Raw genomic sequence first — 24,897 nt, 5'->3', positions numbered from 1 at the left:
ATCTATGAACCCCAGTCACATGCCCAGGTTGCAGGCTTGATCTCCAGTCGGGGTGTGCAGGAGGCAGCCAATCAGTGTTCTCTCTCATCGTTGATGTTTCTATCTCTCTCTACCTCTCCTTTCCTCTCTGAATTTTTTATTGAGAACGAAACCAGCTAGGACTATATATATATATATTTTAAAAGCTGTTATAAAAAGTTGGTCTCAGGTAATGGATATATGTATAATATAAATTTAATGTAAACTAACAGAAATTCTTTATAGTCTTATGTAATAGTGTAAGAAGGAAAAGATAGTATGAGTTGCATGATCAAGAAAGATAATAAACCTGAATTTGCTTTTCCAGCAAATGAACGTTGTGTAATTGTATATTTTGAAAGATAGTTAATATTTTTATTAAACACAGTAATGTTTGTTATGTGGATTGTTTTTAATGTACAATTTCTTTAAAAATAGGTCAGTCTTATGAAATTCGGATGCTGGATAATCGGAAAGTGGGAGATATGCCTGAGATTACTGGAAAATTGGTAAAGGTAAGGTTGATCCTTTTACATTCCTAATAGATAGTGCGGTGATTTTTAAAAAGCAGTTTTGCTGCAAGAGTTTTTATAAAAAACTTAACTTCACTATTTTAAAGCTCCTAATTTATTGATGTAATGTGAAAGTCTTTTGGAAACGTACCGTATGAAATTTACTTGCAGCTATGTGTGCAAAGACCTACCACTACTTCTCTTTAAAAGTAAAAGATAACACGAGGGAAAATGTGTTAAAATGAAAGTTCAAAAGTCCTTTTATTTCACCTGTTAATATTTCTTTCAAAAATGTTTTGAAATTTCTATTTACCCTACTGATGAATGAAGAAGGCAGTCATTCCAGACAGTGTAATCACTGTCCTGCCAACCCATTGCTTATAAGATATATCTTCAGAACTGTCCCCACCCCCTCCATTGTGGTCCCTCCCTCCCTCTCTCTCCCCCCCATCTCCCTTGTCCCTTTTTCCCCTTCCTCTCCCTTTCTCTCTGAAATCAATAAAAATATGTAGTTTTAAAAAAGAAAATATGATTATCTTATTGCAGCATAGTCTGAGAAAATTATTGATACATGTGTCAGAAGCACTAATTAGTACAAATTTGGCATCTGAATGTGTTTTGATGACTTCTTTAATCCTGGCCCTGCAATGAAATACAATAGAAGCTGGCTCCCCAAACCTGAGGAAGGGGAAGAAGGGGTGATAGGTGGAGAACAGAGACTTGGCCTAGAGTTTGTGGGATTACAAGTCTTTCCTTAAGAACTTGAGTGTTTGGATCAAGTTGCCTTGATGTGTTTTGGTTTGGTTTGGTTTTTCTTCACTCTCTTTCAGGGAAAAAGTTGAGAGTGAATTTTGCCTATAAGTTCTCAGGGCGGATGCAGATGTCCCCTCTTCTCCCCAGATGACTATCTTTTTACAGACACTCAGTTATTAACTGTTATTTTCAATTAGCAGTTTTATCATTGTGCCTGGGTTTCTCTGTCTTTATACCACCTTTTCATTTTATTAATTCCTGTGTCCATCCAATGTTTTCTACCTAGAAATGTAATTCTTACTCATGAGTTTTGTGGGCATGTGTCTTAATTCTGAATCATAATATCAGGTTTTTAAATACAAATTATACCTAATTAACCATTTTATTTGGGATCTTTACATTTGAATTAAAATTGTTGCAAAATTAATCCTTTGCAACAAATACATGTACCTATAATCCAGGTATACAAGAGCAAAACAGTTAACTTACAAACTGTTTAAAGCAGAATTTGTTTTTGTATGCTCTTCTATTATAGGAATGCATAAGAAGTGAAAATGCTTTTGCATTTTATTTTTATTTTTTTATTTTATTTTTTAAAATATATTTTATTGATTTTTCACAGAGAGGAAGGGAGAGGGATAGAGTGTCAGAAATATTGATGAGAGAGAATCATCGATCAGCTGCCTCTTGCACTCCCCCTACTGGGGATGTGCCCGCAACCAAGGTACATGCCCTTGACTGGAATCGAACTCAGGACTCTCAAGTCCGCAGGCTGACGCTCTATCCACTAAGCCAAACCAGTTTCGGCTGCTTTTGCATTTTAGCTGTAACAGTTTAAAAGTACTAATTTCCCCCACTTATTCCATAGAGCATCATAAGAGTCGTATTCCATGATAGACGGCTACAGTATACAGAGCATCAGCAACTCGAAGGTTGGAAGTGGAATCGCCCAGGAGATAGACTTCTTGATTTAGGTAACAGTGACCGTCAGAAGAACATGGAGGGAAATATAAAGGCATTTTAGTTATACCCATGTTGGTACCACATATAATTGTGTGGAGAGTGTTTGGTGTGAGTGGATTCTGTGTGCCTTGAGTTGTTTTATAGTTTAAAATGTTGACCCTTGAACAACGAACGCTGGAGTTATGGGCTGATCCCCATGCAGTTAAAAATTTGCACGTCATTAGACTCCCCCAAAATGGCACTATTAATAGTCTGTTGTTGATTGGAAGCTTTATAGATAATTAAACAGTCAATTAACGCATATTTTGTATATTATGTGTATTATATATTGAGTTCTTAAGATAGAGAAAAGAAAATCTTATTGAAGTCATAAGGAAGGAAAAATACACTTATTGAAAAACTCTACACATAAGTGGATCTGTGCAGTTCCCACCCATGTTGTGTGAGGACCAGCTGTAGAGTTTTGGTGAAACTGAAAGACCCTGCGCCAGTAATATTATGAGTTGGAAACCATTTATTTAATTCTCCTTTGGATTCATCCATCATATTTTGATCAAAATGAAATAGAACCCATGGTGGGAGAAAGTCTGATACTCATTAGGTGGGTTTTGATGTTGAAATGGTTGACCACTGAGAACATGGAAAAACAAAGTGCGGCATAGAGGTATAACATTTTCACTAAAACATAATTAAAGTAAGCTGTAAGCTTTTAAATTATTCTTAGTAGACGAGTTTCTATGACTTCTTTTTTAAAATACAGATATCCCGATGTCCGTGGGAATAATTGACACAAGGACAAATCCAAGCCAGTTAAATGCAGTTGAATTTCTGTGGGACCCTGCAAAACGCACATCTGCTTTCATTCAGGTTCGGATTTTTTTACTTTACTACACATATACTAGCCTTGTCATTTAGAAGGTCATGAATGAGGTTGAATTCCTTTTTTTTCTTCCTTCCTTCCTTCCTTCCTTCCTTCCTTCCTTCCTTCCTTTCTTTCTTTCCTTTTCTTTCTTTCTTTTTCTTTTTCTTTTTCTTTTTCTTTTTCTTTTTTTGAGGTTGATTTTTTGATGCATAATATAAATTTCTTTAAAAGCTTTTTGTAGATTGAGGTCTATCCCGATGGGTCTTTTCCTGTAGACCTACATCGTTGGAAATGCCTCATAGAATAAATATGTTGCTTCCTTTATTCACAGAACTGTGTGTTAGATCTGTGGGAAGGAATAACAGGACAGCTGCTAAAACTGCAACAGACTTAATAATCTTTTTAATTTTTTTAATCTTAGATATTTTTATATATTCTGAAGATCTGTCCTATTCTAGGGAGTGATAGCTTAGAAGTGAAGTTTTGCACTTATTCATGTTCAGCAGGTGTCTGAAATTAAAAAACCAGGCAGATCCATCTACTCAGACCCTAGCCACGGCCCTAAAGTAAATTGCTTGAGGAAATTAGCTCCCAACGATTAAAGGTGCAGAGTTTTTGAAGCATGTCCATATTCAAGTGTAGATCAAAGAAGCTCAGCTAAAAAGATTGTGGACTGACTGAAATGACATCAGGATTGAGCAAAAAAGGGAGTAAGATGATTAAGACTCAAACTCAGGAGGAACTAAAGCAGTGGAAGAACTCAGAACACGTGAAATTCCTTAAATAAAAAAAATTTTATTTTAAAAAATAAAAGCTTTTTTGTAAACTTTCTGGCAGTGTTTTTAAAAATACACTATATACTTAATTTGAAGTTAATACACGAAATCTGTTATTACAGACTAACACATGTGAAGGCAAGCTGATATGTCAAGCATTATTTAAATGTTACTTTTACCACTGGGTAGTAACAGTAATCAAAACTTGCAGTTTTCATAAGATGCATTTCTCTGGAACCAAAGCTGCCATATAAAAGGATGTGACTGCAAAAACAGTGTTCTAAGATTCTGTTGGCAACATTCTAATACTGAAATTTTCAAACCACAAGAGTAAGAGAATAATAAGAATGAATTCTCTGTGTACTCATCACCTACCTTCACGGTATGAATAGTTTCCCTTTTTTAAGTTATTGATGGAATACTTTAAAGCAACTCTCAGGCATTTCATGTCAACCGTAAGTATTCAGTTTGTATCTTTAAGAGATGAAGTTTAAAATACATATATAGAATATATATACAGTGAAACCCATGGTAATTCTAATACCCAGGATGTTCAGATTTGTAAGTGGAAAGATTAAAAATACTGAGTAGGTAATCTTACGTGGATAAAATATATTGCTTAATTGCTGACCAGCCTATGTAGACTGTGGTTTTTGTGAACAGTAAAGAATCTTTGGTATTTTGAATTTTTGTGGTTTGGCAAATACTATATCCCATCAGTTAGTAGTCACTAGGAACATGGTTCATATTAGTTGAAAATGTTCTCATACTGTTTGTCTAACAGGATAACTAGATATACAGTGAATGAAAGTAATGTAGGAGCTGGCCTTAAATCTCAGGTTGTGCACAGTATCCTGCTGAGATCAGTTTTCACTTTGAGAGTCACTAGAAGACAGGATGTGTATCAGTCTGAAATTACAAAAATCCGTTTCCTGATCCTGTGAAGTATCCTAAAGCTGTCTCCATGGTGAGGGTGCATAGTGATGGAAGATGCCCTTAGAACCCTTGGAAGGGTTGACAGAAGAATTGAGATGGACAGGTGGGACAAGTGGTGGGCTGTCTGGGCTGTGGAAGTTCCCCAGGCAAAAGTATTCCAAGTTGATGGAGGTTGGGATAACAGTAAGATGAATGAATGTGTAGTTAGGGTATTTCACAGTAGAGGGCAATAGTGGAAGCTCTGAATGATGAGCTCAAGGTTGCTATGAATTGAGCCACGTGCAAGGCTTAGCTGGGTCTGAGAGCAGTTTAGGGTCTGGAGTGGAGGTAGGGGAAGTAGGCAGGAAGCTTCTTGATCAGAGCAAATCAGGAGAGGCATTGGAATGGGAAAGAAGAGCTCATTCCCACGAAGTGCAGAAAGATCCAGCTGGCTTTGTGGAAGGAAAGCCATATATTAAAAACAATCAGAGAAATTCATAACAGATACCTGGCCAAGATGTGGGAGTTTGTTTTAAAGGAACTTACATTTATAGCGGTGACAGGACATCCAGAGGGACAAACCAGTGGATGGTACTTTGAATCCATCTCCAATTGTCCAGGTACACTGCATCAGCACAGAATTTACTCCCCGGAAGCATGGAGGCGAGAAGGGAGTGCCTTTTCGGATCCAGGTGGACACCTTTAAGCAGAATGAAAATGGAGAATATACAGATCATCTACACTCAGCGAGCTGCCAAATCAAAGTTTTTAAGGTAAGAGACGGAAGCCAGGCTTCCAGTAATTAAGGCCCAATTTTGCTTATAAAGTTGTTTGTAACCTGACAGACAAAATAATCTGCTGTTTTTTAGCCTAAAGGTGCGGACCGGAAGCAAAAAACTGACCGAGAGAAGATGGAGAAGAGAACTGCTCATGAAAAAGAAAAGTATCAGCCATCCTATGATACCACAATCCTCACAGAGGTAATGCAGAGCAGCAGTTTGGTGTCTGGAGAGAAGCAGAGGTTTGCATATTGGCACTATTTATAAGGATGAGTTTTGCCAAGAAGGGATTGGGGAAGGTTGGGGGGTAGTTTGACATATATTCTTTGTGAAATTTGTGGGGGAAATATATTGTTTAAATTCTGGGATTTTAATGGATTAGTTTCCTGGGTGGGATCTTGAATGAAGATGCTGAAATCCCAATCAGGTCTCAGAAACAGACCTTAAAAACCTTGAAGTTGGCAAGAGATTAAACCGGGGCCTAGAAAGTTTGATTTTTGTCACTGCTGGGGTTTTGCATTTTCTTTAACTTTGAATCCTGCTAATCATGCAATTGTTTGATTGGACTGCAGAGACATAAAACAGGATATTGGATCTTTCTTTGTATAATGAAAAAACATTGATCCCAATCTTTGGTGTTTGTCCAGATGAGGCTTGAGCCTATAATTGAAGATGCAGTTGAACATGAGCAGAAAAAGTCCAGCAAGCGGACTTTGCCAGCAGACTACGGTGATTCTCTGGCAAAGCGAGGCAGTGTAAGGGACTTCTTCTCCTTTCATTGTGCAGGAAACCTTGTGCAGTGTTAGATATAGGACCTACTTCCACAGAAAAGTAAAGCCAAATTTGTTTTTGATGTCCTTGTCTTGATTTAATTTGCTTTTGTTTAGACTTCCTGCTTTCTGTTTGTTCCTCGCTGAGGAAAATTTCCTAAATCTAACACTTTAAAACAAAGTTGAACTTATTGGGTGGTTTTAGAGGGAAAAACGACACTCAGAAATGTGTTCCCTCCCTGTGTCATTCCCTTTCTCTCCCTCCCTCCTCGGCACACACACTTCCTTTAAGAGCACTAAAATTAATGGAAAGCACAGTCTTTAGTAAAAATAGTTAGCATTTTTGTTTAATTTTAAAGGGTTTTGCTTCCTCATGTATATAACTGATAAGAAAATGTCATGGATATTTAGAGAAATGATGGCAGCAAGCTTGACATTAACATGCAATACTTTGTGTCACGTTTCCCTGCATGTAGTGTAAGAATGTGTGTCTGTCTGTGCTTTTAAAAGCCTGTTTGGCAGCACTGGTAGGAAAATGGCCTTGACTGCATCAGTGTTCCTCTCAGCAATGCACTGAACTTGCACTGCACCGTGAACTTGCATTGCATCATGAACTTGTGCTTCAGGCCAGAGCAGTGCACCTTGCTATACTCAGATCCGGATCCCCCCAACATATAGCCAGGCGAATTTTGGTTAAATATGAGCTTTCTCTGCTTGAGTATAGCAAATTCTTCCTTTATGACACAACTCTCCATCTAACAGTCTAGATCAGCTATATATCCACAGTAAATGTAAACACAGAGCATTAAACCTTTTCTTATATAGCTGTATTAATGGCTACACTATCATTACAGTGTTCATCCTATTAAAGTGACAAAAATGGAATTTTTCACTCTTAAACATGTGTCTAATTATTGGTAGACTACAAAGTCACAAGCACAATCACTAGAACATCATCTCCAAGTTAAAAGCATTGACTGAAAATGTTTTAAATGCTTCTCTGTACAATAAAACTGTAAGTGACTAGTTTGAAAGGATGGGGAGTACACTTGTTGCATTTTAACTGGGTTTTTTAATGCCAGTCAAAGGTTGTATGGAACAACTATACACTCCATCTGAGTTTGTCTTTAGCCTCTTAGGATTTTCCAGCTGAAGTGGTTCTTAAATTTTTTGGGGGAAATACTGGTAACTCGAATCATTTTCACTCTTTTTAGAAACTACATCACTAATTAAAAGGAGTAGGTTCTCATAATTAATAAATTAAATCTACTCGAGCCCAGAGCTAATCTGAAGATGGTAGAATTGTTTTTAAATTATTAATGACTCAAATCTAAAGTATGCAAAACGTCAGCAGTTCATTGGCCTGGGAGCCTGGGATTTCACATCTTCCTTGTGTGTGTTGCTTGCTGCCTGGGCTGCATTTGCTTTGGTTAAGATCTTCTTAAGGGTGGTTAGAGCTCCTCCTGGAAACCTGTTTTTTAAAAAGCTGGGTACCTGTTTTACAAAGAAAGTCTGCAGCATTTCAGTTTCAAATGCCTACAGAGGAAGGCAACATTTCTCTTAGTCTTGGCTAGTTAGTTGCAGATGGCTGTCGGCAGAGAGGGATATCCAGACTCATCTGTTAAAGATAAAAGGTGCTGTGAGAAATGGTCCCAGTGGAATAGAGGCACTGTGGTTGGCTCCTAAGTGCTACTGCCCAACAAAACCATTTCTTGGTGTGTCTGTTTCTTTGCCTCTGAGCTGTATTTTATTGGCTCAAATCAGGCTGCCAATTTCTGCAGTCTCAGGCGGGTCATCATTTTCTAGTCTGCCTGAGGAGTGACTCTGTTCCCAGTGCGCCAGTGCGTGACTCTAAGGGTCCAGTCCAGGTGATAGATTACAGGTTGCCTTCAGGAACACAGGCCCTGCACCTTCGCTTACTTTTAAAGACGGGGCAGAATGACCAGGTAGAAGAAACTGTGAAAATATCCCTTGGTAGCCTTTACCCTCCTGGGCTGAGACTGCTAGAGAAATCTGTGAAACACAGGCAGGCAGGTCTTGGTGCTTGGTGGCCATTTTAGGACTCGGAATCCATTCTTTTCTAAAAGTAGAGGCTTCCCCGTACAACCAGCTTTCACCGAACACTAGTTTTCTACTGTTAAGTCAGCGTTTGGCAAACCGCGGCTCTTTGGCCCCTTGAGTTTTTAGCAAAGGCCAGCTTAGGAGTACCCTAATTAAGTTAATAATGTACCTACCTAAGTTTAAAAAATTTGGCTCTCAAAGGAAATTTCAATCATTGTACTGTTGATGTTTGGCTCTGTTAATTAATGAGTTTGCCAACCACTGTGTTAAGTGAATCGAGTCTCTTATTTATTGGGCAAGTTTTAGATGTCGGCTATTAACAGCTTTAGATGTGTAAGTGAAAATAGATATGTTTATGAAGTTTCAGGCAATTTGGTGTCGCTGTCGTTGCGCTGCCATACTAACCTGAAACTTTTGATGGCTTCATTTCCTCGGTAGACAGCTGGGAAAATTACAAGGCAGATTTTGGGAGGCTTGACATGAAAAGGTTTATATTACTTTGCAGTTACCTTGCTAGTGGTGGTAGTTAGTGTCTGAGGAGGACGGTGTAGCGGGAAGATCTGGGGAGTGGAGATGGCTATGAACAGGGCACACCCATAGTTATTTGATTTGTCAGTTGGCTCACAAACTCTTAGGTTCCTCAAACTGTAGAGGCCGGGAAGGTAACGACTTCCTACGGTGGAAAGTAAAAGAATGGCCTTGTTGTGTGCAGTTTATAGTGAGATTGGTATGCTATGCAATATGCTTAGCCATGCTGTCCAGCCGGTAAATTCCTTTTTTTGAAAGTTGTAGAAACAATAAGTGCAGTCATTTTCCCCATTTTTGAAGAATACGTGATGGGCAGTTGTAAATAAGATTCGGGGTTTCTGTCTTATTTTCCTTGTATTGATGCTTCTGATGGCCGTCAGTTGCTTTAAGCTCTTGTAACCATTGAAGAGACTTCCTTTCTGCCCAGAGTGCTGCACAGTCTTTTAGCTCCTTCACACTAGTGGTCATGACTCTTTCATATTCAAGAGTTTTAAGAAAAAATATACTCCCGTCCACGTTTTTATGTTAACATCTGAAAGTGTTCATCATACATTTAAGTCATTGTAAAAGGAGACAATTTTCTGACCTAATGAGTATTTGCACGTAAAATTTAAGGTAAACCTATTACATTGCTTTTTGAAGTATATTCTGTAGACTCCACTACCATAGCAATTGGACACCCACCATTGTTCATTTTAAAAGTTCACGAAACTTTACCCTGCTCTTCTTGATATGTTTTCTCTTCCCCTCCCCTTAGTTTTACCGTGATAGGACATACTATTATGCCTGAAATGTTTTAAAATGCCCTGTGACCATAGGCTCTTTAGTCCCTTGAAAAATTGAAGCTTTATTCTTGGTATCAACTTGTCAAAACAAATCATAGAAATCACTTTTTTAATCCTCATCTGAGGATATGCGTGCTTTTTTTCATTGATTCTAGAAAGAGAGAGAGAAATCTTGATGTAAGAAATATTGATCAGTTGCCTTTCGCATGTGCCCCAACCAGGAATCTAATCCAAGACCCTTTGACACCTGGGATGACACTCTAACCACTGAGCCAACCCAGGCAGGCCATACAGGTTTTGATGAGAATTTTTTAAATATAAAAATAGAAGTGTTGTTGGAAATACATCTCAGGGTAGAACCTAATTCTAGATTTTTTATAGATTAAGAAAATTTTATTTAGATATTTATTTTTCTTTCGGCAGTTTCTTTCAGGTTTTGAAATTCCTTCCGAGTTATCTGCCAAATATCCCAGTGATGGATTTTATATAACCCTAGTAGGTTATTTTAACACTGTGTTAGCTAATGGTAGATCCTCCAGAATTGTTTTGAAAGCAAATAATTGGAAGCTACCAGACATAGAGAAGAATTTTTTTTTTAATTTTTGTTTTTGAGAGGCAAAAGAAATATTTATTAACCCACAGACTATTTCTTTTCCTTTTTATTGAACTTAGTGGGGTGACACTGGTTAACAAAACTATACAGGTTTCAAGTGCATAATTTCACAATACGTCATCGGTGTACACTATTGTGTCTTCACCACCCCAAGTCAAGTCTCCTTCTAAAATCATTTATCTCCTCATACTCTCCACTAACTCCCTAATTTAGAGTCATGTGCATTCTTAGTATCTACCCTAAATTTTTGAATTTTTATTTTTGTTTTTGTTTTGTTTTGTTTTTTTGCTTTGATTTGGAAGAGTCTTATACCCCATGGCTAGCCATCGTGAGATCCGATGCCTTTTTTGTGAAAAGTAGAAGAGTGACTATGAAAGAGGATCTTTGAAACCAAGGGTTTCCTCAAGCAGATTAGTTTTAGGAAGAATATGTGGGGTGAGTGAGTGGATTCCCTCCATTGCTCAGGCTTGAAGACTTTTACTTGATATCATGCTGGCCTGCCAGCATGCTTTTGATGTCAATATGTCTTTGTAGCTGTGCTCTATCTTTGGTCAGAATTGTGTCTAGAGCTGAAAAAATACTTTAGTACACCATGCCTTGTCCAGAAAATATAAGAAATAAACAGCCCAAATGGGTTGGCTCAGTGAATAGAGCATCAGCCTGTGAACTAAAGGGCCCTGGGTTTGATTCGGGTCAAGAGCATGTACCTTGGTTGCGGGCACATCCCCAGTGGGGGGTGTGCAAGAGGCAGCTGATAGATGTTTCTCTTTCATCGATGTTTCTAACTCTCTAACCCTCTCCCTTCCTCTCTGTAAAAAATCAATAAAAATGTATTTAAAAAATAAAATAAACACATGTGGATAGGTAGGAATACGCAGTACCATACACAGGTGTATTTTGGCACTGGAGTGGTCTCAGCTTACTTGAGGATTATTAATCTTAGAGAAATGAAGGAAGCAAGTGAGTACTGGTGAGGGCAGAAGGAGCACTAGGAAGGACAGACACTGTCTTGGCCACCGTGTGATGTCAGATGTTGCTTCTGAATCATTTCTTGCCTCTGCTATTCTTAAACCTTGATAAGCACCTTTTGGAGAACTGATAAAGAGGGAGGTAAAAAGTTCTTGAAAGCAAATTGTATATAAATATACCTTGATGATGTTTTGCTGCTATCATCACTTCTGGGCTTCTCTAAAATTAATCAGTGTCTAGACACACAGAGCAGGTAAAAATTTTCCTTGCCACATAGAAGGAAATATGATATGTTCCCATGCCGTTGCTTGATGAGTGTCAGATGTCTTGTGTTTTATAATCTTGTTTGGCCAGATTAGATTGTGAAATACAGAGTATTCTTCCACACCCTTTAAAAACATACTATTAATTTATTTTTGTTTCTATCCTTAGTGTTCTCCGTGGCCCGACGCCCCCACAGCCTATGTGAATAACAGTCCCTCCGCAGCGCCCGCTTTCACCTCCCCACAGCAGAGCACCTGCAGCGTCCCTGACAGGTAGTATCTGCTTTGTGTCCTCCTGTGCCTGCAGCTGTTTCCCTTTCTCTCAATTTACAGCTACCTTTCCATTAGTTTATGTGAGGTATGTGGTCATGGGAAATCGCCTCCTCGATTTCAAGGGAAAATCACTTTCCTCACCTGCCTGCCTTTTCCTTCTGGCCCTTTCGCCTCACACACTCACAAACTATGGAAGTTGTAGAAAGGGAGCATTTCAAGATATATTCTTTGTGAGATAAAAAGAACATTATTGAGGTTCATGGGCAGAGAAAGAACAATGAGATTTTAAGGTGAAACTGAATCAGTATGTTAAGATTGCAGTCATTATAAAGGATATTTGTCTTTAATGCTCACCATACTACACAAGGGCTATTTCTTTTTTTTTTTTTTTTTTTAAATAAATTTTTATTGTTCATATTATTACAAATGTTCCTCCCCCCCCCCCCCCCCTCACCATTGCTCTCCTCCACCAGGTTTCCACCCCACCCTCTGCCCTTTCCCCACTCCCCATTGTCCTCATCCATAGGTGCACAGTTTATGTTCAGTCTCTTCCCACGCCCCCCTCTCCCCTTTTCCCCAAGAATCATCAGTTCACTCCCCTTCCATACCTCTGATTCTATTATATTCAACAGTTACTATTGTTCATCAGATTTTTTTTTAATTTCCTTGGTTTTTAGATTCACTTGTTGATAGTTACGTATTTGTTGTTCATAATTTTTATCTTTGTTTACTTTCTCTTCTGAAAGAACCCCCTTCAGCAATTCATATAATTCTGGTTTGGTGGTGATGAACTCCTTTAGCTTTTTTTTATTAGTGAAGCTCTTTATCTGACCTTCGATTCTGAGTGATAGCTTTGCTGGATAGATTATCTTCGGCTGTAGGTTCTTACTATTCATCACCTTGAATATTTCTTGCCATTCCCTTCTGGCCTGCATGGTTTCTGTTGAGAAGTCAGCTGACAATCGTATAGGTGCTCCTTTATATGTAACTACCTTCTTTGCTCTTGCTTCTTTTAATATTCTCTCTTTGTCTTTTGCTCTTGGAATTTTAATTATGAGGTTTCTTGGTGTGGTCCTCTTTGGATTCCTTTTGTTTGGAGTTCTGTGCGCTTCCTGGACTTGTAAGTCTAATTCTTTCACCAGGTGGGGGAAGTTTTCTGTCACTATTTCTTTCATTATGTTTTCGATATCTTGCTCTCTCTCATCTTCTGGGACCCCCATAATTCTGATGTTGGTTCGCTTGAAGTTGTCCCAGAGGTTTCTTACATTATTTTCAATTTTCTGGATTCTCTTGCCTTCTAGCTTCTGTGGAGGAGTGTCTTCTGGCTCTTTATGTTCCAAATCTTTGACTTGATTCTTGCGATCTTCCCTTTTGTTTTTAGGACTCTGTAAAATATGTTTTATTTCAGACAATGTATTCTTTATTTCTTGTTGTTCCCTTATCATTTCTTGATGATCTCTTTTCATATCCTCATAGGTCTTATCCATCTTTTCTAGGAAATTCTTGAAAAACCTTATAAGCGTAGATTTGAACTCTATATCCAGACGCTTTTTGTCCTCCATTTCTTTCGTTTGTGATCTATTTTGTTGTCGCATTTCGCAGTTACAGATGGGAGGGGGTTTCAGGGTGGAGCCTGCAGCTTTGGCTTCCGTCAGCCCCGCCCTATGCGGGTCCTTCAGTGCTCGCTGCTGGCGCCTCTGAGAGAGAGGTGCCCTCGATTTTCGCCTGCTGCCAAACAGTCTATGCTCTCCCCCAATGAGCCCGGTATTGGGGTTCAGTTCAGTTGGAAGTGGAGTTGGAGGTGGCGTTCAGAGCAGCCTGGAGCCCCAGTCTCCTTCCGGCCAGGGCAATCCCGCGGCACAGCGGACTGTCCCTTCTCTGCGCGCCGTGTGCGCGCCGCCGGGACCTCCTTTTGCCGCGGCTTCCCCGGGGTCCCACCGTACAGCCGGGGTCCCGTCTTACAGCCCGGCTCCCTATGGCTGAGCCTGGTTCCCCGGGGTCTGGGGAACTGGGGTTCAGAGCAGTCGGGGGCCTAGCACAGTTGGAGTTTTATCTCCTTTCCGCTAGGGAACGCCCACCAGGCACTCCGTCTCCCCCTCCTCTCTGGCTCCGTCCTCTCCGCGCACCGTGTCTCCGTACCTTGGGCTTTTCCAGCTCCTCCGCGCCTCCTTCTGGTTTTGTCCTTGTTTCTCGCTGTAGAATTTCCAGTCAGTCAACCTTCCTGTAGTTCTGGGCAATGTCCGTTTTATATTTTAGTTGTATTTTATTGAAATTGTTGTGTGCGGCTGCGGCTAGGTCTTCACCTGGGCGCAGCCATCTTGGATCCTCTACAAGGGCTATTTCTCTGCTCCATTTCTCCTCCTCCTAACAGATGCACTTTTTTTTTTTTTTTTTTTTAATAACTCTACCCTTAAAGAACTTAAGTGGCTTTAGAAATGGGAATGATGGACTTAGTTCTACTCTTTGGCCTTGATGTGCAAATCAGAGTCTAGTGAATGGCGGGTAGGAGCAGAAGCTGTCTCTCGGGCCTCTCGGTGCCACAGTGGCTCCCCACAGGACGTTGCATTCTTAGGGCTTGGCTGAAGGAATAGTGACAGTGAGATCAGATCAGAACTTCCCTGTTGATAGCAGGTTTAGGCCCCACCTCCTAATACTATCTGTCATACTGTGGGTGAGATTCAGTATATTATTTTGAGGGGACACAAACATGCTTTTCCTTTGAGATGGAAAAGCTGATGAGGCAGCCTTTTAAGTTATTGTGCTTTAAGAGAAGAAAAACAACCTTGGGCTCAGAGACCGGGGACGAGACCAGGAGACCAGCGCGTTGCCATGTAGGAGGCTCTTCTTTTGGTCAAGTTCAGCCTGAATTGTCTTAGAAAACGATTACGATATTGGAAATAAGCTGTGAATTCATGAACTCACTAGTTAACTGGCTATTTCTGAGAGCCCACTTTGCGCCCAGCGCTGTTCCGGGTGCTGTCACATTTAAATGGCAGACAAATCCTTCTCTGAGGAGCTTAAGTTCTAGTGGGTAGAAGAGGATGCTGATCAATCAACACAATACACCTAAGTAAAACTTCCGTATGAGTGCTGAGAGTCAGAGCCAGGACCAGGAAGGCGGCCACATCAGCCGTGCAGTTGGTTCTCATTTTTGTTTTACCTTAGAAACAAAAGGATAGTGGTATGCGATAGTTTCTTTTGTTCTCTTGAATTCTGCCCTGTAATGATGGATAAATGTATTAAAAGGGATATCATTTTGATTTAGAATTATCATACCACTCCTTTATAGCTCATTGTTTTTCTTAAAGTAGATTTTTTGCAGCTACTTTCAGTTGTTTGTTTCTTGATTTCTCACATTACCACTCTCCCTCCCCCAACCCCCAACTAAATTGAATGAGTGTCCTTCATTTTCCTGTTCACTTGGAGATAATTGGAACCCTTTTGTTTCATAGAGCTAGAATCTTTCACTGTCACAGATGGAGAAAGAAAAGGCAAAAATTAAGCAAGTCTTGCCCTAACTGGTTTGGACTAAAGGGTCCCAGGTTTGATTCCAGTCAAGGGCATGTACCTTATTTGCGGGCACATCGCCACTAAGGGTTGTGCAGGAGGCAGCTGGTTGATGTTTCTAACTCTATCCCTCTCTCTTCCTCTCCGTAAAAAATTAATTTAAAAAAAATTTTTTTTTTAAAAAAAGGAAGTCTTCTGTCTTAATCTCATCATATTCACTCCTTATCAATTGTGCCAATATTTTATATTATTATTATTACTATTGTTGCTGTTGATTTCAGAGAGGAAGAGAGAGAGAGGGAGAGAGAGAGAAACATCGATGAGAGAATCATTGATCTGCTTCGTCCTGCTTGCTGCCCCCCCCCCCCCCCCCCCCGGATTAAGCCCACAATCCGGGCATGTGCCCTTAACCAGAATCGAACTCAGGACCCTTCAGTCCACAGGCCAATGTTCTATCCACTGAGCCAAACCAGCTAGGGCTGTGCCAATATTCTTATTGCAAATTTATGTTGCTCTGTCACAGAGTATTTTTTTTTTTTTTTAAGTTTACCTAGTTGAATAGTCTTTAATATTTGATTTTATATAAATATATAAATAATAACTATCTTTTCCTCCCCTCTCCCTTTTCCCCAGCAATTCTTCTTCCCCAAATCATCAGGGAGATGGAGTTTCACAAACCTCTAGTGAAGTAAGTGCCTTGTTCTTCGAACTTGTTCAGATGCTGTTGGGGGCCAGTATTTTTAAGGCTCTGACAGAGGCTTGAATCAGTGGTTGGATCACTGAGTAGTCAGACTTAATGCAGTTCTTGAGTGTTCTTTTACTTGAAATTTGGAGGATTTCTGTGTTTTGTTTCAATGTTATTTATAACATGCTAGAGGCCTGGTTTTTATGTTTTTATAGCTTTGAATAGTTTCTTCTATTTATATTCATTTTCTTTGATAATAGCAACTTCAGCCTTCAGCCACCACCCAGGAAACACAGCAGTGGCTGGTCAAAAACAGATTTTCTTCCTACACAAGACTGTTTTCCAATTTTTCAGGTATGTTTTTGTGTGTGTACACACATGCACATGCATATTTTGTCTGTCTCTGTACTTTCTGTTTGCTTTATTTTTATAAATCTTGAAGTAATTATAAATTCATAAGATGGTATTAAAACACATTCCAGGTAGTCCTGTGTACCTATCACTCAGTTCCCCTCCTCCACCCCCCGGGGGAATACTTTGCACCCCTGTTGTACACTATCAAATTAGGAAACTGACATCAATACAGTCTACTTCTTCACCAGTTCTTTTTTTTTTTTTTTTAATATATTTTATTGATTTTTTACAGAGAGGAAGGGAGGGAGATAGAGAGCCAGAAACGTCGATGAGAGAGAAACATCGACCAGCCGCCGTACATGCCCTTGACCGGAATCCAACCCGGGACCTTTCAGTCCGCAGACCGACACTCTACCACTGAGCCAAACCGGTTTCAGCTACTTCTTCACCAGTTCTATGTGCCCTCATTTGTGTACAGGCACATATAGTTCTGTGCAGCTTTTTTCATTTAATAACTTTTTTTTTTTTTAAATATATGTTTATTGATTTTTATACAGAGAGGAAGGGAGAGAGATAGAGAGTTAGAAACATCGATGAGAGAGAGTCAACGATCAGCTGCCTCTTGCACACCCCCTACTGGGGATATGCCCGCAACCAAGGTACATGCCCTTGACCGGAATCGAACCCGGGACCCTTCAGTCCCCAAGCCGACGCTCTATCCATTGAGCCAAACGGGTCCCGGCCCTTTTTTTTTTTTTTTTTTTTTTTTTTTTTTTTTTTTTTTTTAAATATATTTTATCGAAGGGAGAGAAATAGAGAGTTAGAAACATCAATGAGAGAGAGTCATTGATCAGCTGTCTCTTGCACACCCCCCTACTGTGGATGTGCCCCCAACCCAGATATATGCCCTTGACCGGAATTGAATCCGAGACCTTTCAGTCCGCAAGCTGACGCTCTCTCCACTGAGTCAAACTGGTTTCATCTCACTTAATAACTTTTTATTTTGAAATAATTTTTTCTTTACAGTAAGTTTGTGAAGATAGTACAGAGATGCTCCAGGGAACCATTCACTCACATTATTACAGAACAATATCCAGCTCATGAAATTGACATTGGTGCACTGTATATATAGTGCTGTGTCATATATCACATGCATAGATTTGTATAACCACCACTGAAGATACGAAGAGAGATACGCCATCACAAGGATTGCTTTTATGCAGCCCTAAAGCCCCAAACCCCCACCCCTGATCCCTGGCAACCATTAATCTGTTCTCTGTCGCTATTTTGTCATTTTAAGAATGTTATAAATAGAATCATACAGTATGTGACCTGTTGAGATTGGCTTTCTTTTCACTCAGTGTAAGTCTCTCCAGGTGGTTGTGTGTATCAGTAGTTTGCTCCTCTTTCTTGCTGTGTAGTATTGCATGGCATGAACTGCTCAGGGATGGTTTTTATAGTACTTTAGTGCAGTCATGCATAGTAAATGAAGAGGATATTTACTGGGATTTTAACAGGGATTAAGCAGTTGAACAGGAGAAAACTATTTAGAGGGACAGTAATAGATAGACCAGGTGGGAGATTTTACAAGACACTGACCAGTGTGTTCTGAGGAACAGTGAGCCCCAGGAAAGTGCCCGCAGTGCTGTGGTTATAAACGTGCAGCTTGAGCCTTTTAAGAGGACAGAGCATATGCACATACCTGGCCAAGAGGAAAGCTTGATTTCACGAAGGATGTGGCCTCCTTTTGTATGGATGATCAGCCAGTTCACATGTAGTTTTTGTCTCTCTGAATTACTGGATGAAAGTCATGTGCTACCAGCCACATTTCTTTGACTAAGCAGAAACGGGAAATTTAAAAATTTCACTGTGTGAGAGGGAAACACAGTTTGAACTCCTATGAAGAAGACAGATGGCCCTAGCTGGTTTGGCTCAGTGGATAGAGCGTTGACCTGTGGACTGAAGGGTCCCAGATTCTATTTCAGTCAAGGGAAAATACCTGGGCTGTGGCCTCAGTCTCCAGTAGAGGACATGCAGGAGGCAGCCATTCAATGATTCTCATCATTGATGTTTCTCTCTCCCTCTCTGAAATCAATAAAAATACATTAAAAAAACCCCCCAAAAAAAAAACCAGATGAGTAAAACTCACACATAAAACTCTGACCGTTGGAGCTGAGGGAGGTCGTAGATTATGCCTGTTAGATTAGGTCCATGTTTCTATCTGGAGAATTCTGAGCTCTTTCCAGTATGACCAGTGACCCTGTGGCTTGGCCTCTGGCCTCTGCCCTGGGAGCTTCCCCACAGCACAGTGGTGAGGAGGAGACCGAGTTCCTTCTCTGAGCCTCCTGCGCACTCACATTTCGGAGCGGGTTGTGCACATGAGTATCTGTCCAGGTCTGTGGAGGGTTAAGGATGTGCACACACTCATCTCTGGTCACATGGAGAGGCATGTAGTTGTCCCCAGAAGGGAGCCGAGAGAGCCTGTCTTTGTTTAACTGACTCCATCAACGCCAGTACCCCACGAGAAACGTGCTGCTCTCATCTGTAGTTCTTTTACAAACTTGTAAAGTTATTCGGCGCTCACATTCAAACCCTCAAAAAAAGAAAGATAACCCCATTATCTAGTCACATAGGTAAGTGGATGTTTGTCACATGGAAGTCATGCCTTAATCCCAGAGGGCATCTCATTTCTCACAGTAAACTACACCTTGAGTGTTACTAAAAGTGGAACAAAAAACAAAAGATTACAGGATACACTCACACATAAAGAGTAGAGAGACGAAATGATGGACCCGTGTAACCATCTCCAGTTTCAGAAATGACCAGTTTACTGATCAGTCTTATTCTTCTTAGTCTCTCCCTCTTGTGTTGTAGTTTATAGCAAATCTAGATATGTCATTTACACTTACCAAATATTTGTGGGGGAATCTTACAGTATATTACTGTTTCTCTGCCATGCTTCTTTTTAAAAAAAAATATATATTTTATTGATTTTTTACAGAGAGGAAGAGAGATAGATGATTCTCTCATTGATGTTTCTAACTCTCTATCAGCTGCCTCTTGCACACCCCCTACTGGAGATGTGCCCGGAACCAAGGTACATGCCCTTGACTGGAATTGAACCTGGGACCTTTCAGTCCGCAGGCTGACACTCTATCCACTGAGCCGGTTTTGGCATCTCTGCCATGCTTTCATATTAACACTGGCTGCTGGTTACAGAGTGCTTGACTTGACATTGCTTGGTACAGAGGGGCCTGGTGTCCTTCCAGCTTGTGTTGCCTTAGGCAAGTTCTCAAACTCTGGACTTACCTTTTATTTTTTTGTAAAATAAGATTGGTCTGGGTGATCGCAAGGTCAATTATCTGAGGTCAGAATCATGGTTATCCATACAACAACCACACATCCAGAATAATGCAGGCGGTGAAATCCTATATTGGAACAGACACTCCTGTCAGCCTTGCTCATTGTTCTGATTTATCAGCCTCTGGCCTTCTAAGCTCCTTCTTCATATAGGACATGGAAGAGCCAGCACTTGGTTCTGAGAAACAGGGGTGTGTGTGTGTGTGTGTGTGTGCGCGCGTGTGCGTTTATGTTGTGTAATTATACACACAGGAGACCTGTGATGGTTTTGAAGGTCTTCTGTGTGAAGATAGATGTCATAAAGCCACTAATCTGCTAGTTCTTTTTCCATTTCTTTGAGAGGAATCTCTTTATGCTATTCTCCAGGTGCCGACTTATTAAAACTGACAAAGGAAGATTTAGTACAAATTTGTGGGGCAGCCGATGGAATTCGGCTGTATAATTCACTGAAGTCAAGGTAAAGTACTGTGTTTAAAGGAATGTCTATGTGCCTTTCCTTGTGTGGGGACTGGGGCAGAATGGGTCTCCACACTGGGTTGGCGTGTGCCTGTGTGCGCTGTCGATCCTCGGCAGTGTCACGCTCACAAGAAGACTGTTTTGTGTACACCTTCAGGGCAGGCCCAGATTTGATGCAGGCACTGATGAGGGCAGATAGACTGTAAGACTGGTAGAAATGCACATGGGCAGTACTGATTTCTTGAAGACGACTGGGTTTGTTGCCAAGAAAACAAACTTCTCATTTAGGTGAGCTATACAGAATCTATGGTTTTCAAGGTCATATGGCTACTACTAAACAGTTGTTAAAAATGTAAACTTCTGATTGTGAATTAAAATGAAAGAACCGTAAACTGCTGGATTTTTAGATTCATATACTATTATTGCTATTTCTAGACTTGTGTGAGAATTCCATTAAAACTGAATCTTACTGATCTTAAATTGCTGACTTAATCTTGGAACTTAAATTTACCAGCATCTGACAGACCATCTCAGTGGTTTAGAGTCTGGATCATCAGATTAGACCACCTGTGATAGTTGGTGTGAGGTGTGTGTTTTTATATTTTTATTAGTAATTTATTTTGTATAATGAAATAACATTGTAAAGTTCTCATAAGGAAATAGAACTTAGATTCCTGTAGTTGCCATTTGTACATGTGGTGAGGCGGCTTTCTCTCCTGGCTCATGATTGGCATCTTGTGATTGCAGGTCGGTTAGGCCCCGCTTAACCATCTATGTCTGTCAGGAGCAGCCGGGCAGCTCACTGCTGCAAGGGCAGCAGCAGGCTGCAGGCAGCGGAGCCGAGAATGGCAGTGGGACACCCTACGGTGGGTATGGAGGGTATCTCAGCTTCCTGTCACTCCCTTTCTGACGCTGAGCTGTAACCGGGGCTTTGAAGGACCCCTGTCCTGTTAGTTCTGCAGAGTTGCTGTTGTGGGAGACCTGGCAGCAATGAGCTCCAGGGCCGAGTCTTCTGGAGAGTAAGAAACTATCGGCCTGTCTCAATCACGTCTGCCACATGGTAGAACTCTTTTTATATGGCCCTTTATGGCTCTTTACGCCAGAAATACCTAACAAGCCAAAGACTAGCTTGCTGCCTTTAAAAAGAAACCCCTCAGGTGCCATGAGTATGATGACGTTTGCATCTTGACCAGAGCTGAACCCAGCACTGTGAGCTGTGTCACTAAGCATACTCTATGTCATGGTCATCCGAGTGCTGGGAGGTGTCCTTGATTGTGTAATAAAGTGGATCAGGGCAGAGATAAAAATCATGGCCCATCTCCCCTCCTCCTAATATAGTCTGTAGAAGGGGGGAAAAGCATGTGTATTCTTAATGTTTTAAAGCGTATGTGCTCTCATTTGTAAAGTGGATATGTGGTCATCTCTCCCCTCTTCCCACATTCTGAAACAAAATAAGGGCAACCCACTAATAACTGTCCAGGGAGAAGTGTGCCATGGAATTCAGAGAGGCAGTTATTTGCCCTCATATTGCATAGAGCTCTGAAAACTGCTTTGTGATTTGAATTTTAGTAAACATCCCAAGGAAAGCATTTACTGTTATGATTTTTCCCATTTGGTGTCATTTTGACTTCAAAAACTGAATTTTAAGACTAAAGATACAAAGTCTTGGTCTTAAAGGCTAAAAGTTCTAAAGGAGCTCTGCCTGAGTCATCAAGCTCTTCTCCACCATTTATATATGGTCAGGATGGTAATATTCTGGAAGGTATATCCTCAGACATGGGTGTTGGGTAGGTGTATGTGGAAATACAGAAAAACCTAACCCTAGATTAGGGTCGGCAAACTTTTTGTTAAAGGCCAGGTAGGTAGTAAATATTTCAACCTCACAGACTATAGGGCCTTTTTCCCACTCAGCTCTGCATCATAGCATCAAACCCACAGTATGTAGAAAGTAGGTGTGACTATGTCCTGATAACATTTCATTTTTAAAAAATATATATATTTTATTGATTTGTTTACAGAGAGGAAGAGAGAGGAGAGAGATAGAGAGCTAGAAACATCAATGAGAGAGACATTGACCAGCTGCCTCCTGCACACCCCACACCAGGGATGTGCCCGCAACCAATGTACATGCCCTTGATCGGAATTGAACCTGGGACCCTTCAGTCCGCAGACCGACGCTCCATCCACTGAGCAAAACCGGTTTCGGCAACATTTCATTTTTGAAAGAACAAGTGGAGGGCAGGTTTGACCAACATAGGCTGTAGTTTGGTGACCCTACTCAACATCATCTCTATAGTCTTCCCCTGATTATAGTTCCAAATTCTAAGCTTTTCATGATGTATGATTGGCAGAAGTACCCCTTGTTTGAAAAGCAGAGCTCTGGCACTGATAGTCCTGATCAATGTCTGGCTTAAATCACTAGTAATTGAGCTTGACCTACAAGAGTCAGACCCACTGCAGATGTGCTTGGTGCTGTGCCAACAGAGCCGCTGCTAGATTACATGTTCCAGAAAGAAACAGGATACTAGATGGATTCACCTGGGATCTTCTGTAGAGTAGCAGAAGGCTTCATGGTCCACATCCTTCGCTTTTCGAGTACTGTCTTTTATACTGGGTTTAATAGGGGCTGGGGAGGCAGCTTTTATTCCTTAGGATAAATGGATAAACTCCCATTCATAGGCCTCCTGAATCAAAAACTATGACCTTCTTGAGAGAATCCAAGATGGCTGCTCGGGTAGGCAACTAGCCGCAGCCGCACACAACAATTTTAATAAAATACAACTAAAATATAAAAAGGACATTACCCAGAACTACAGGAAAGTCGACTGACTGGAAATCCTACAACAAGAAGCAAGGAGAAAACCAGAAGGAAGCACGGAGGAGCTGTAAAAGCCTAAGGTACGGAGACACGCGGCGCACGAGAAGAGGACGGAGCCGGAGAGGAGGGAGGCCGAGTGCCTGGCGGGCGTTCCCTAGCGGAAAGGAGATAAAACTCCGACTGTGCTGGGCCCCTGACTGCTCTGAACCCCAGTTCTGGGCCAGACCCCGGGGACTCAGGCTCAGCCATAGGGAGCTGGGCTGTAAGTCGGAACCCCGGGGTAGCGGAGAAAGGAGGTCCCGGAGGCGCGCACACTGCCCCCAGAGAAGGGACGGTCGGCTGTGCCGCGGGATTGCCCTGACGGGAAGGAGACTGGGGCTCCAGACTGCTGTGAACGCCACCTCCAACTCCACTTCCAACTGAACTGAACCCCAATACCGAGCTCATTGTGGGAGAGCATAGACTGTTTGGCAGCAGGCGAAAATCGAGGGCACCTTTCTCTCAGAGGCGCCGGCAGCGAGCACTGAAGGACCCGCATAGGGCGGGGCTGACGGAAGCCAAAGCTGCAGGCTCCACCCTGAAACCCCGTCCCATCTGTAACTGCGAAATGCGACAACAAAATAGATCACAAACGAAAGAAATGGAGGACAAAAAGCGTCTGGATATAGAGTTCAAATCTACGCTTATAAGGTTTTTCAAGAATTTCCTAGAAAAGATGGATAAGGCCTATGAGGATATGAAAAGAGATCAACTAGAATTAATAAGGAGTCAACAAGAAATGATAAGGGATCAACAAGAAATGAAGAATACATTGTCTGAAATAAAAAATATTCTACAGAGTCCTAAAAACAGAAGGGAAGATCGCAAGAATCAAGTCAAAGATTTGGAACATAAAGAGCCAGAAGACACTCCTCCACAGAAGCTAGAAGGCAAGAGAATCCAGAAAATTGAAGATAATGTAAGAAACCTCTGGGACAACTTCAAGCGAACCAACATCAGAATTATGGGGGTTCCAGAAGATGAGAGAGAGCAAGATATCGAAAACATACTGAAAGAAATAGTGACAGAAAACTTCCCCCACCTGGTGAAAGAATTTGACTTACAAGTCCAGGAAGCGCACAGAACTCCAAACAAAAGGAATCCAAAGAGGACCACACCGAGACACATCATTATTAAAATTCCAAGAGCAAAAGATAAAGAGAGAATACTAAAAGAAGCAAGAGCAAAGAAGGTAGTAACTTATAAAGGAGCACCTATACGATTGTCAGCTGACTTCTCAACAGAAACCATGCAGGCCAGAAGGGAATGGCAAGAAATATTCAAGGTGATGAATAGCAAGAACCTACAGCCAAAAATAAGCTACCCAGCAAAGCTATCACTCAGAATCGAAGGCCAGATAAAGAGCTTCACTAATAAAAAAAAGCTAAAGGAGTTCATCACCACCAAACCAGAATTATATGAATTGCTGAAGGGGGTTCTTTCAGAAGAGAAAGTAAACAAAGATAAAAATTATGAACAACAAATACGTAATTATCAACAAGTGAATCTAAAAACCAAGGAAATTAAAAAAATCTGATGAACAATATTAACTGTTGAATATAATAGAATCAGAGGTATGGAAGGGGAGTGAACCGACGATTCTTGGGGAAAAGGGGAGAGGGGGGCGTGGGAAGAGACTGAACATAAACTGTGCACCTATGGATGAGGACAATGGGGAGAGGGGAAAGGGCAGAGGGTGGGGTGGGAACCTGGTGGAGGAGAGCAATGGTGGGGGGGGGGAAGGAACATTTGTAATAATATGAAAAATAAAAACTTATTAAAAAAAAAAAATAAATAAATAAATAAAAAAAAAAAAAAAAAACTATGACCTTCTTAGG

The 24,897-nt window shown here is 40.9% G+C and overlaps 1 protein-coding gene across 6 annotated transcripts in view; it reads left to right on the top strand.

Annotated features, from left to right (window-relative positions):
• UBP1 (upstream binding protein 1) overlaps positions 1–24,897 on the top strand; it is a 51,124-nt gene that overhangs the window by 19,655 nt on the left and 6,572 nt on the right. For 2 of the 6 annotated variants that reach the window (XM_084902212.1, XM_084902211.1), the window contains 11 exons: positions 457–533; positions 2,152–2,257; positions 3,007–3,113; positions 5,420–5,572; positions 5,669–5,779; positions 6,226–6,333; positions 11,737–11,840; positions 15,981–16,035; positions 16,293–16,386; positions 20,113–20,203; positions 20,950–21,068. In XM_084902212.1, coding sequence (XP_084758338.1) covers positions 457–533; positions 2,152–2,257; positions 3,007–3,113; positions 5,420–5,572; positions 5,669–5,779; positions 6,226–6,333; positions 11,737–11,840; positions 15,981–16,035; positions 16,293–16,386; positions 20,113–20,203; positions 20,950–21,068 — 1,125 coding nt within the window. Of the gene's footprint in view, positions 1–456; positions 534–2,151; positions 2,258–3,006; positions 3,114–5,419; positions 5,573–5,668; positions 5,780–6,225; positions 6,334–11,736; positions 11,841–15,980; positions 16,036–16,292; positions 16,387–20,112; positions 20,204–20,359; positions 20,491–20,637; positions 20,789–20,949; positions 21,069–24,897 lie in introns of those variants that run through there. The other 4 variants (XM_084902214.1, XM_084902213.1, XR_014796642.1 and 1 more) reach the window with 3 other exon arrangements.

Source organism: Pipistrellus hanaki (genome assembly GCF_964339955.1).
Source record: "Pipistrellus hanaki genome assembly, chromosome: 13".
Taxonomy (NCBI): domain Eukaryota; kingdom Metazoa; phylum Chordata; class Mammalia; order Chiroptera; family Vespertilionidae; genus Pipistrellus; species Pipistrellus hanaki.
Note: the sequence above shows the minus strand (reverse complement) of the source record. Positions and strands in the feature narration are given on the sequence as shown.